The sequence below is a fragment of the Solanum dulcamara genome, chromosome 7 (assembly GCF_947179165.1).
Source record: "Solanum dulcamara chromosome 7, daSolDulc1.2, whole genome shotgun sequence".
Lineage (NCBI taxonomy): Eukaryota > Viridiplantae > Streptophyta > Magnoliopsida > Solanales > Solanaceae > Solanum > Solanum dulcamara.
This window is the reverse complement of record NC_077243.1, coordinates 45,242,512-45,256,617: the sequence shown is the minus strand read 5'-3', so window position 1 is coordinate 45,256,617 and position 14,106 is coordinate 45,242,512. Positions and strand designations below refer to the sequence as shown.

The following is a 14,106-nucleotide window of genomic DNA, read 5'->3' as shown; positions in this document are numbered from 1 at the left end:
GCTTTTTTGGTCCATATAGATATCAACATGTACACCATATAGATAGTGCCTCCATATTTTTAATGCATGAATCACCGCTGCTAATTCCAAATTATGAGTTGGGTAATTCCTTTCGTGCTTTATGAGCTACCGGGAGGCATAAGCTATAACTCTACCATGTTACATTAATACACATCCCAGCCAAACATCGGAAGCATCACAATAAATAACCTAGCTGTTTGGTCCTTCAAGAAAAGTTAGAACAGGAGCTGTAGTCAATTTATCCTTTAGCAACTGGAAGCTTCGCTCATAAGTATCAGTCCACTGAAACTTAGCCGCATTTTGAGTTAGTCTGGTTAAAGGAACCAAAATGGAAGCAAACTTTTCTATGAACCGCCTGTAGTATCCGGCTAGCCCCAAAAAACTAGGTACCTCCATAAGGGTTGTAGGTCTTGGCCAGGCCTTTACGACCTCAATCTTCTTCGTGTTTATGCGAATACCATCGGTCCTAATAACGAGCCCCAAAAATGCCAAATAAGTCAGCCAGAATTCACATTTAGATAACTTAGCGTACAACTTCTGTCCTTGGAGTACTCCTAGTACCACCCACAAATGATCCGCGTATCTTTTTCTGATTGTGAATAAACAAGAATATCATCAATAAATACAATCACAAATAAATCTAGAAACGGTTTGAACACTCGGCTCATTAGATCCATAAACACCGCTGGAGAATTTTTTAGCCCAAAAGACATCACTCTAAACTCATAATGTTTGTATCAGGTTCTGAATGCAGTCTTTGGGATATCTTCTTCCCTTACTCGCATCTGATGATAGCCCGGCCACAGGTCTATCTTTAAAAAGCACTTAGCACCCTGCAATTGGTCAAACAAATGATCAATCCTGGGGAGGTGATATCTATTCTTAATTGTTAACTTGTTAAGTTGCATTTAATCGATGCACATTCGCAGCGACCCGTCTTTCTTTTTTATAAACAGTACTGGTGCTCCCCATAGTGATGTGCTGGGCCAAATGAATCCCTTTTCCAGCAATTCTTTCAACTGCTCCTTTAGCTCCTTTAACTCTATGGGTGCCATTCTATATGGAAGGATATAGATATGCTGAGTATCTGGTAGCATGTCTATAGTGAAATCTATCTTCCATTCAGAAGGAAGACCTGGGAGTTCATCTAGGAACACATCTAGATATTCATTAACTACGGGCATCAATTGGAGAGTTGGCACCTCCGCTTCCAGGTTATGCACACAGACTAGATGATAGATATACCCCTTTCTAATCATTTTGCTTGCCTTGAGGTATGAAATGAATGTACCCTTCAATGATACTGTGTTCCCTAACCACTCGACAATTGGTTCACCTTGGAGCTGGAACCGAACCACTTTATTTCTACAATCCACAGTTGCAAGACAAGAAGCCAACCAGTCCATACCCATAATAATATCAAATTCCATCATAACTAACTCTATCAAGTCAGCCAAGGTATGACGATCATATACATCTACCAAACAATTTCTATATATTTGGTTTACTATAACCGAGTCTCCCACCAGTGTGGCCAGCTAAAATGACTCCATTAACTCAGGCTTTATTCCAATTCTACTAGTAACAAAGGGGGATATATATGATAAAGTAGAGCCTAGATCTATCAATGCATACATGTCCTTGGAAAAGATTGATAATATACCTGTAACCACATTGGGTGACGCCTATTAATCCTGTCTGCTAGCTAAGGAATATATGCAGTTGGAAGGACCGCTAGAACTAGAAGCTCTACCATGGCCTCTGCCACGGCCTGCGGGTGTCTGCATACCCCACCCCACAATTGACCCAGTTGGCTGAGCTACACCATCTAGAGTACCCTTAAGTGGATATTCCCTCGCAATATGGCCTTGGAGTCCACAAGAAAAATAAGCACCTATATTCGAATGATATTCTCCAAAATAAGGTCTACCACAATGGGGACACTAGGGAAATGGGGTCTAGATTGTCGAGAACCCCGGTTCAAATGTGTACCTGAAACCCTGGAGCTTTGCTCGGCTCCTGAATACCCGATGTTCTCAAATCATCCACCTAGAAACTGTAGGGGTGCGCTCCAAGATGGCTGGGAGGGATATCTACCATGTTGTTAATGCTGCCTGCCTCAAAAGCCACCATAATAACCAACTGATTTAGTTCACTTACACTGGCCTCTGTCAGAATCTCTCTCGGGCTGACGCCCTCTATGCCGATCCTACACTCCTTATGCATCAAGCAATATCCATGCCTGGCTGAGAAGCCATGGCTATATAACTATCAATTAGATAATGATCTAGCCCTATCACATAATGATATACCCTATCAGCCATATCGGCCACCATAGTAGACGCATGTCTTGCCAATAAGTCAAACTCAAGGCTATAATCTCTAATGCTCCTACCACTCTATTTCAACTATAAGAATTTATAAACTCTAGCGCATTTCAATTCTAAAGGCAGTAAATGGCCAAGAAAGGCTTCTACAAACTCATCTCATTCGGATAGAGGAGCACTCTTGCCCCTCGACAATTCCCACGACTCATACAAGTTAGCAGCCACATCACGCAGCTGATATGAAGCTAATTCAACAAGTTCAGTCTTTGACGCCCTAATGATTCGCAGTGTGCGCTGCATCTATTGGGTAAACTTTTGTGGATCTTCTACAGGTCTTGACCCATGGAATTCCAGAGGATTGCAGGCTAGGAAGTCACGGACCCTCATGCTGTCTTGTCTGTTTGCATCATCTAGGCCATGTCTTTAAGCTTGTCCTGCCATTAGTACAGTGAACAACTGCACTGCGTCTCTCATAGCTCTATCCTCCGCCCCTTGCTATCGGGCTGGAGGCTTTGGTACTGGGGCTTCAGGACCTGCAAATGCTTCCCTAAACTCCCTCTAGAGGTGGTAGCATAGTAGAACTCACCAACTATGGCACAATCCTCGGCATAGGCTGGGCACGAGCCCTAGTAAATCTTGGGGCCTAACTGGTTTCCCCTGCTGTCGACTTGCCCTTTTATGCAGTTATTGCTTTCCTCGGAGGCATTACTGCAAGCATAAGGGTAGGTTAGTGAAAGGTCATCCTAAAGACATAGTTCTATCGCACGATCTAAGACAAGAAAGAAAGATAACATCCTAAATGTCTTGTAGCCTCTTGTTTATAGATGTGTGCTTAACATACCTATAAACAAGACTCTACTAGACATAGTCTGTGGACATTCTAAGGAAGGACCGCTCTAATACTACTTCTATCATGACCCAACCCCGTAGGCCATGACAGGTGCTCGAACTGGACACTCGCATATACCTCTGCTAATTATAAGTAAACTTGTTCACTGTTTGAATTATAATGTATCGACATGCATGATAACATATAAGACGACGAGACCATCACAAAATATAGGAACAACCGTACACACATACTTATACAACTCACATATATATACAACCCACATACATATCCTCCGACCTATAAGAGTAAGAACAGTAACATAAGATAGGATAAGGCTCCCGCCATACCCGTAAATAGATAAATACATATATCGAGAGTTGGTACCAAAATCTAGGCTCCGGCACAATAAAGTACTTCTTAATTATTGAGTTGGACTCCTACGCTGGAAGAACCCCAAAGTGTGTACTTGTACCTGTGGGCATGAAACGCAGCCCCTCGACAAAGAGGGGTCAGTATGACCTATGTACTGAGTATACAAAGCATAACTAGAAACATATCTGAAATAGAGAGAGTCAGGGGGATAAACACGTTACTTAAGAAAACACTATACATGTACCTTGTGGATCATGAAAACATGCATATTCATATTATACAATATAGCCATCCCTTTTAGGGACTCGGTGAATCATAATTGTAGGACCATCATAGGGCCCGGTGCCATCACCACCTTATCACATCACATCACATCATCATCATATATATATATACATACGTACCCAGCCTTTTAATGAGGAACTCAATGAGTTGATCATGTCATTGCATTATCATGTCTTTATATAGTGTACCCGGCTTGGGACTCGGTAAAAGAAGAGTTACAGTATACTCGAGTAGAGTAGTAAGTAACCATATGCAATTTAAAACGTTGTCAAAGACTGACTAAAGTAATAAAGATGAATTGTCATTTGAAAATTAGGACGATAGTCATATCAATCATCGCTTAATTATCACTATTGATCATATAAAAAGAGCCTTAGAAATCATAGGCATGAATTAAGAACAGAAATCATGAATCACCCTCGAGACTTATGAATAGAATTACCCCCAAAGCTCATATTAATCCTTACTTAATTCTAAGACATTCCAAAATAAATAAGGGATGTATTTATATACTCTCTACTTTCTCTCATGTAGTCATCATATACCTATGTGCAGAGGAAAGTACGGCCTAATCCTTAGATAGTAACATATGCCGAGGAACGTTCGGCCCAATTCTTAGATAGTAACATATACCGAGGAATGTTCGTCCCGATCCTTATATACATATATTATACCTAGCTTATCAAGGGACTCAATCGCATAAACATCTCCTCATAACATCATATATGACAAGGACATATCAAGAGAAAAGAAGGGTAGCCTCATATCTTTATGCCAAAAACATGCCAAGAGAAAAAAGGTAGCTTCACATACCTCTTATGGATTACCCTTCACCACGTTCACCTCGTCATATTTTGAACATATTTAACATGAAATCAATACTAAGGTTAATAAACTTCCACTTTCCAATTTCCAACTCTACAACCAAGTATCCATTTCCTTCGACTAGTTCATTACTAGTTCCAAAGTTACCAGAAATCGGGCAGTATCTCCCCTGTAACTTGCCCTATCCAACTGCTAATCTTATCATCCATATTACCAACAAAAACCATCATCTATATATACAATTAAATCACTTCAACATTACTCAATACAACTCCAAATAACTAGCTCCAAACTACGATGCCAAAATAGAGTTTTTAACCTTTATTTCGTAAGACATATAACAATACGAAACAGAGGGTCATGTGGATGCAACCAGAAGTACACAAACCCATTTTAGAAAACTTTCCATCCCTGCAACACACAATCAACCCAGCTGCAGCCGCATCACAACAATCATAACACTACTCGACTCCGATTTGACTATAACAACTTCAATTTAGTTTGTTTCTAACGTCAAGCATACTTATACAATTTTTCCACCTCCAGCCTCATTTAATACATGTAATATAATTCATAACAACATCATAAACTCTATTTTGTAAGGGAAAAACCTTATCTTTCCCGAAACTCGCCAAAACTTGCCAAAATCCGCTTTGGAAGTTCTCCTAGCGCGGCTAAAACTTTATGGCTGTTTTTTATCCTTTTGGTGATGATACAAATCATAAATTTAAATTAATAACACCTTCATACCCTTGTGGTATACCCTAGATAATTAATTTATGGAAAAAAATCAGAGAACTTACCTTTTTTTCTCCCCAAATCCCTAGCTCTCTTTCTCTCTAGCTTAAGGATTTCTCTTCTCTTTTTTTTTCTACAATTTTCTTGGATAAGAATTAATTGTTTGGATAAATATGACCTAAAAGTCATAAAACATATATATATAGGTGTTACACCCCACACTTTTGAACCTTGAAACGTGTCCCTAATCTTATTGAAAGTAGCCATGAGACCCCTACTATCCACACACATTAAACAACTCCAAGGAAAGAAGAATGTGATACCTCATGAGAGGGAAGGTTGGAAATAAAGTCTTGAGAATCCGGAAAGAGTTGAAGGCTAAAAAAATGAGTCGTAGGACTCTATTTACCTACGTAAGCTGCTAAGTTAAAAGTCTTATACACTTGAGCTACTTAAGGATATATCAAGCTTACGTAGTACGGATTACATCGACTCTTAAAACAAGAGGAGATTACGAACCCATGGGGGAGAGGAGAAGGCAACACGTGGAAGCAAAAAGAGGTGCCACATGGCAGCCTAGGGAAGTACCACGTAGAAGAAGGTGACCCACCTGCTTGGCGTCAAGTAGGTGACCCACCTACTTGGGGGTGGGCCCCACTAAGGACATGTGGCAGCCTTGGAGGCTAAGGGTGGATCCGTGGCCCAATAAGGGCTTGACACGTGTCACCCTTAGGGGAAGACACATGTCACTTCCTAAGGGACCATATGTATGTATTTTGATGACTCTTAAGTCATTTGGAACTCCAAAATCAATCCAAAACATAGAGAGAAAGCGTGAGAGAGAGGCAGCCATGGCTTTGGAAGCTTAAAGGTAAGTTTCTCGATTTGTCTTCCGTGAATTAATTATCTACGGTGTTCCTTAAGCACGTGGATATGTATATATGTATTTTACGATTTTTACGGAACCAAAACTTCAGCGTTACAATTGGAAACTTAGAAGAAAGAAGATGAGAAAAACGTTGGAGACAAGAGAGAGGGGCTACGGGTTAGGCCTATTGGAGGTAAGCTTCTGTGTTTCATTCCATCAATTAATTATTTGAAGTGTCCCTATGTTGTATAATTGTGTTTAATAATATAAAATTTCAATTTGGGGCATCTAAGAAGTAACACGAACAGCCCGCTCAATTTCAGCGCGTTTGGAGAAGTTCTGAGTTGTGCTTTGATGGTTTTGGCCAAATTCGGGTAAGATGATGTTTTTCCTTTCAAATTTGAATTTATTTTATTATTATGGAGTGTATTATACACCTTTTGTGTGGCTGGAAACGTGAAAATAGTATAGAAATGCTTGGCATTGAAGACAATCCAAATTGTAGCTGTTATAGTCGAATTGTCATCAAAGTAAGGCGTTGTTCTTGTGAGTTGCAGCTGAAGGGGTGTGATGTGTTGTTGAATGGCCTAAACATGTTCTAAATGAGTTGGGGGAGATGCTGGTTGCAGCCACACGACCCCCCGCTTTGTACGGTTAGAGGATTTGCCAAATGGAAACTAGAAACCCTATTTTGATATCATATTTTTGAACGAGTCATTTGGAGTTTATGTTTTATATTGTTGGTGTGAATTGCTGCATATTGTTGTTGTTTGTTGGCTATAGGTCTTAGGGACCTAATTGTAAATTTTGATAGGGCACATTATAGGGGAGGTGCTGCCCAATTTTCATCGACGCCTTAGCGAATAACAGAACTAGTCGGGGAAACGACCAAGGAAATAGATTCCATTAATACTAAGGTGTAACCTAGGGTGCTGGGAAGTTAAAAGGGGTTGATATTCATATTAATTTCATGTTGAATAGGTTTAAAGGACGGCGAGGCAAACAGGATAAGGAATAATTCAGACAAGGTATGTAAAGCTTTCTCTTGGCATGTTTTGGTATAAGTTCGTACAACTATTTTTCTTTCCTTTTGGCAATGTTTAGCCTTAAGTGAATTGTATATGAAGTGCGGGGATAATTCCATTCCCAGAATTACGAGTACGCCTCATAACCCCTATCCACTGTTCAGTATTAGAGTTCATGTGAAGATTAAGTATTGCCTAGTAGGGCTTCTATGTGTCACAAGGTAATGTATAGGAAGCTATCTCTCATTTCAATTGAGATGTATTTGATACGAAAATGAGATTACGATGCCATAGTGATTCACCGAGCCCCATGAAGGTCCAAGTAAGAAATATGTATATGAAGATCACCTGATGGAAAATATAGACTATATAGAGCTTATTCTCTTTCTTCCTTTGGGCATGTCCTTGTTTTAGTTGTAAGTTGAATCTGATCTGAACTCCGAGGTAACTCCATTCTTAAACATCTCTTAATTACTTCTGAATACTGAACTCCTATTGTAGTTGAACTACTTTCCCTGGAAACTTTTATACGTCAAAAGGGTAACAAATGTATAGGCTCTACGTCCTAAACACTATAAGTTAATAAGTGTTTCTGATTCCATAAATGATTTGGCTCTATGTTACTACATGTCTAGGGTCCCCGAGATCTCAATTGAGACAGCCCGTAATGGCATTTAGAGGACACTCGAGATGACTACACCACTACTCGGGTCCTTAAGTAAAATCTTAACTTTCTTATTTTGTCGAGTCTCTGATAATGATTTGAATTACAGATAGTTACTCACTATTCTACTCGTGTATACTGTAACACTTCTTTCACCTAGTCCCGGGCTGGGTGCATTCGTGCACAACTCACTGAATTATCCACTTAGCCCTTCACTAAAGGGTCGGGCACGTATGTATATATATATCATGATGATGTGTTGCAATAAGGTGGTGATTGCGCCGGGCCTATGATTATCCTATAGATATGATTCACTGTACCACTGAAAGGGCCAGCTAAATTGTATAATTTGAGCAGGCATGCTTTCATGATTCACAGAGTACAGGTACAGGTTTCCAATTTTGATATTTTATCCCCTGCTTCATATGTCGTACTGACCCCCTTTTTTCGGGGGGCTGCATTTCATACCCGCAGGTACAGGTACAGGTTTGGGAGTCCGTCAGCTTAGGATTCCATTCAAGCTCAATTGGAAGAGGCTCCATTGTATCGGAGCCTAGTTATTGACATGAACCATGGATATATAAAATTGTTTTGTCTATTCATGGGTATAGCGGGGGCCCTGTCCCGCCATGTGTTGTCGTTAATATTTTTAGAGGTTTGCAGACATGTATATGTGGGTTGTGTATGTCAGTTTGATTCTGTTGGGTCTACATGATATATGATATATGTTATTATGTTATTGTAGCCTTATTGGCTTGCGTGCCCTGTCATGTTGTGGTATAAACGAAAAGGGCTACAGGTTTATGAAAATGTTATCACCCAATGGGGCTCTATTGCATGATATTGTTTTATTTGTAGTTCAATATGACCACAACTTATAGACATGTGTACGGGGGGTCTAGGTCAGACCCTAGTCGCGGCCTACAGGGTTAGGTCGTGATAGAAGTGGTATCAGAGCAGTTCGTCCTTGGATTGTCTGCAGACTGTGTCTAGTAGAGTCTTGGTTATTGATGTGTTGCGCGCAACATCTATAAACAGAAAGCTATAGAATATTTAGGATGTTACCTTTCTTCCACATCTGAGATCGTGCTATAGATCCGAGTCATAGGAAAATTCCTTATACTAACCTTGGATCTTAACAGAAGGACGACATCAACCGAAAGAAGTAATTAACGACATGGGACATTACGAAGCACGCAGGTAAGTAAAGAAAAGGCATAAAAGATATCCGTCGGGTAAGGTATTGAAGTAATATTGAAATGTAAAGTTGAAACCGAAAGGAAAGAAGACAGAAAGTGCAACAAATGCAGTTTGAAGTTTGACGTATGAGGTAAGTCTAGTTTTTTTATATTATTATTGACATTGAAAGCCCTGTGTGGCTGCGATATGAGATGATATCAAAAGCCCTGTGCGGCTGTGATATGAAATGAATATATATATATATATATATATGTGTGTGTGTGTGTGTGTGTGTGTGTGTGTATGTGTGTGTTGGCCCTATGAGGCATTATTGGTATTTTCTGTGTGCAGGTTGTGGGATTGTAAGAAGTACAGAGGAAACTGTGTCGAAATTTTCCCAGGACAAAGAACAGGGAATGGAACATAGATTTTTGAGATGTCTGGAAAATTGATACCAAGTACCCCTACCGTGTTTAACTAAAGATGTAAGAGGTACCCTTCAGGTCGTCGATAAGGGGCACCCTTTTCACTTGAAGAATTTTATCTCTGAGGAACAAAAGCTTATTTAAGTAGTAAAGTTTAGACAACGGTATCTCCAGTCGTATTTGTACTGTAGGAATATAAACAAAGGGCTCAGGATGAAGGATGAGATGTCCCGCGAATGAGTTTCACTCTTTTTGAAAAAAAATACCAAGCCCCCAACTCCTAATTGCAAGTTAGATTAGTTGTTCATCGCTCGAGGATAAACTCAGAAGTAGACCAGGTAGGGAAAGTATTAAAAGGGAAGTACTGTGATGTTTAAGAGGTTTTGGTTTCTTCCAACAATGGTTGGAAAATGGTTCACGATAACAGTTTATAGTTCTCCACCGACTCATTGGGAAAAGAACTTCTAACAGAAGCACCTCAAAGAGATGTCAGGAACTGAACACGAATATGAATTAAAAAGGGGGTATGTAAGTATGAATTAAACAGTGTGATATGACTATGCAGGGATAAAGTGGAACCACTAGTAAGACACACTTAGTACGCATTGACTAAGTTAAAGGCCTGTGTTGAGAACGCAGTAAGAGCATGGGGCTTAAGATTAAAAAAAATGATGCGTGTACATAACAATGCCTCAAAAATAGTGAAACCCTTAAGGGACGAGGATAGAAAACTTAAGGAAAAAATGGCGCAACTTCTATTCGCCCCAAGAAGCAAAGGATATAGGTTGGGATAAAGCTACTACTTCAAGAAAACCTTAAATAGTTATCATCGGAATACTAGCACTGCCTAGTTGGAATTGGAATGACTACAAGTGCAAAGTAATTTTGGGAAAAGGAAAAGTAGAAGGTGGCCCTGGATGAGTTGTTCCTTGGGTCACATTATTCAAGTATCGATTAGTAGATAAGACATCACATTAAATATGGAAAGGTTCTCATCGCTTCGTAATTTAGCCAAGGCTGCGTACGCGGATAGTCCAATTATAAAATATGTAGATAGATGGAGACATGATGCAGTACCAAGTATATTAGAGGAAGAGGTTGGGCGAAATTGAGACTGGACAAAGAGACATAGAGCAAGGTGCAAACAGATGAAAGTACGAGTACCCTCTAAAGGGGGGAAGTTAGTGAGAAAATGGCAAAAGTATGAGGAGGCAATTGATAAGGCAATATAGTTGAGATAGACGTCTAAACTTTAATAAGATATCTTGCTGAACCAAGTTGGAAGGTCCGGAAGCTACCAATAATTGGATGGAAGCCAAAATGCTACATAAGGCAGCATTAGGAAGTTTTTGACGAGACCCTGAACAACATAACACTAGAAGGCAGCTGCATATAAACACAAAAGAGTGTAACCATGAAAGGATATCAACCAACTTAAGAGACATTATGAAGGATATAGTTGGCTATAGAGTTGGTCGCAAATGATGTGGCGATAGATAGATAACCAAGGACAAAGGAATAGAGAGCCTCATGTGGTAGAAAATGAGAAGAGCACAAAGTGAATAGAGGATAGGGGAGCTTATATGTCAAATTCCTTTATAGCTATGCTAGCTAATAATAGCCAAGAATCAAAGCGGCTCCAAAGGTCACTATATGAACGAACTTTAGCGCTACTTAGTAGCCCACCCTAATGAATGGGTGCGTACAGAAAGGGGGGGGGGAAATGGCCATAGCGGAACTAAAGGTCTACGCCGATATTGGTTGCAAGATAATAGAGGAAAGGACAAGGCGAAACATAAAGACTCGCGAGACAACACTGAGGTAAATCTTGGGCTAAATTGAGTACCCGCACATCATGGAAAATGTTACAACGAAATGTGACACGAAGACTTCCCAGGGAGGTCACCCATCCCAATATTACTCTCGCCCCCGCACGCTTAACTTTAAAATTCTGATGGAACTTAATGCGTTAGTGCTGGTATGATCGCGCGAGATGGAAGAATCTGAACTCGCGACGAAGAAACGATATGAGATTATGTACCCAGAGTATTATAAGATACATTAAGGCAATTGTAACAAGGGCTTAAGCAAAACAAGAAGGATTAGCTAATTGCTAACTGACGACACACTCAAATGCCACAGCTCTTCAACATAGAACCAGTTAATGAGAGGAAAACTGCAGAATGACTATATGGTCCAGTGGGCGAGGGAATTTCAACACCACTTGGTAGCCAACTCTGAGGGCGAAAAAGCAAAACCCAAAAGGGAAGAGTACCAGCTGATGTAATTTATGAATGATAGGAAGCAATACCCAAGGTCGAGAATTCCACATTATGACTAGGACTACAAGACTCACTTCATACTCCTATGCCAGATGAATCTGGAGGGAATGTTACTTGTGGATTAATGATGTTAGTCCCTGCTCCTTCGATCAAAGGTTACCTACTCCGCCGAGAAGGTGTAAAATTGTAGAGTAAAAGAGTGGTAGGACCTTACGGAGTCCCTATAGCTATTGTCCTAGGTAAGGGAGCCCAAGTTGTAATTGACTATCGAGAGACACAAAGATAGGTTAAGCCAAATTACCGAGATGGAATTAGTGCTACGGGTGGAGTTAGACATGGCCACGAGTGGACCAAAGATCTACCCCGACACCGAGTGTAGGATAAGGGAGAAAAAGGTAGGGTAAAACATGAGGACTAGCGAGGTAACGCTAGCATACTTCTTGTACCCTCTCATATTCTTGTAAGGGTAAATATGTTAAGTATGAAGTTTACATGTTCTATAAATCTTTCAAAGTGTCCTCATATTCATGTTGGGTTGCTAGTCCTTTTTCCATTTCCTTTCTATATTAGTTGAATCTCATTCGAGGACGAATGTTCCCAAGGGGAGATATTGTAACATCCCTCAAAATGCTCACAAGTGCCTTTATAATGCCTTAGGATTAGGCTGCTCACATAACACATTATCCTCAAAACCTGCAGGAAAATAGTGTCGGTTGATTTTTAGGACCCGTAGATTGAAATATAGATTTCTTCGGAAACTACACAAAATAGAAAGGTCCACGACAAGTCCACGTCGCGGACCTGGCAAAGGTTTTCTGGCCGAGTTGGATTTTTAGTAAGGGAGTTTTAGACTTTTCCCAAATTATTATCTAATGAACCTAGATGTTTTTAGGACTTAATTCAACTCTATAAATTAACCTAAACCTCTAATTCTATTCATTCTTCTACAATTCACCTACTCAAATATTTCTCTCTCTACAAAAGACTTTCAAGGTCTCCATTGAAGACTTCAAGTAAATTCACTAAAGCTCTCCATCAAAACTCTCAAGTTCTTCCAAATTATTTGGTTTTCTTACTTAAGGTATGTGGGTATTGATTCATGGATTCTTTCATCCATGAAATACCAATCAATTTCTCAAGGTTTTCAATCATATTAAAGTTTGGTATTTTATGGTTTTTATGATCTCTATATTTCTATTGCATGAATTATAATTCAAAGTATAATCATGAGTCTATTTTGATATAAATTGATGGTTATTGTATTAAATTGAAGAGTTGTCCATGAATTCTCCTATTTTGATCTCTAGGGTTCATGATAAAAATTATGAGTATTTTTAATTATACTTCCTAATGATATTTTCTATATAAATTATATATGGTCTGATATAAAGTTTATAATCATCCATGTTTTCAAGTCAATTACATTATTTTCAAATAAATTGGTCATGCATTCATGTCTTACCCTAATTTCAAGTTTAAGCTATGATCATGAATTTCTAAGTATGAATTATGTCTATGTATGTATGATTGTAATGATGAAAGAAAATTTTCATATTACAAGTATGTTGTTAAAATGAGCTACTCTATGATTTTCAAACCTATGATCATGACTATGATATATGAAATTATGATTTTTATGCTATGTATGTATTCCGTGGGATTTGACTTGGCACCAAATGTGGACTTGAGGTGGGAGCTCGAAATACGGGGTCCTTATATAGAGTTTCTTATCTCATAACTACGTTCCACCGTAGGTTGCCTTCATTGGCCTCGCTAGTGGATCCACATATAGCGTATGTATGACCTGCCTAGTGAGATAGATTCTACCTTGGCAAGTTGATTCCCCTTTCCTCTGATGTAGGGGAAACATTGGGATTCCTTGTTTTAGCTCGGATGATCTTATTATCGGTTATGATTCCTATCTCACATATGTATGGTCGTTTTAATTATTTAAATGAATAATCCTATCTTTTACTTTATATGATAATCTTATGGTTAATTATGCATTGATCCTTCTTAAAGATACTTATGATTTTTACTACTTCTCCTACATGCTATTTAAAATGGTGATTTATACAAACATGGTTTTCTATGCATTGTATTGCCTACATACTTAGTACATTCCAACGTACTAATGCATACTTTTTACCTACGTTGTCTCATAATGTAGGGGTTGAGGTTGAAGATCATATTCCTCTACGTGGCTAGTTAAGCCTTCATATCGGCAGCGTTTGTGGTGAGTCCTCATCTATTGCAGACTAGT

At 39.3% G+C, this 14,106-nt stretch overlaps 1 protein-coding gene and 1 pseudogene across 1 annotated transcript; both read right to left on the bottom strand.

Moving 5' to 3' along the window:
* Nucleotides 1-210: 210 nt before the first annotated feature.
* On the bottom strand, nucleotides 211-1,451 carry LOC129894727 (uncharacterized mitochondrial protein AtMg00860-like). Its single transcript, XM_055970384.1, has 2 exons — nucleotides 1,267-1,451; nucleotides 211-610 (listed from the first exon to the last, which is right to left on the bottom strand). Exons 1-2 carry the CDS (start codon nucleotides 1,449-1,451, stop codon nucleotides 211-213), a joined length of 585 nt encoding a protein of 194 aa, XP_055826359.1.
* A 9,982-nt stretch (nucleotides 1,452-11,433) lies between these two features.
* On the bottom strand, nucleotides 11,434-11,553 carry LOC129897994 (5S ribosomal RNA; annotated as a pseudogene).
* Nucleotides 11,554-14,106: the final 2,553 nt, after the last annotated feature.

Bases quoted from the DNA above. Each gene is read 5' to 3' on its own strand.
- LOC129894727 (XM_055970384.1), bottom strand. From the start codon at position 1,451: ATGGAATTTGATATTATTATGGGTATGGACTGGTTGGCTTCTTGTCTT. The intron at 611-1,266 runs GTATATCTATCA...ATTCACAATCAG, and splicing joins AGCAAAATGATTAGAAAGGG to AAAAAGATACGCGGATCATT.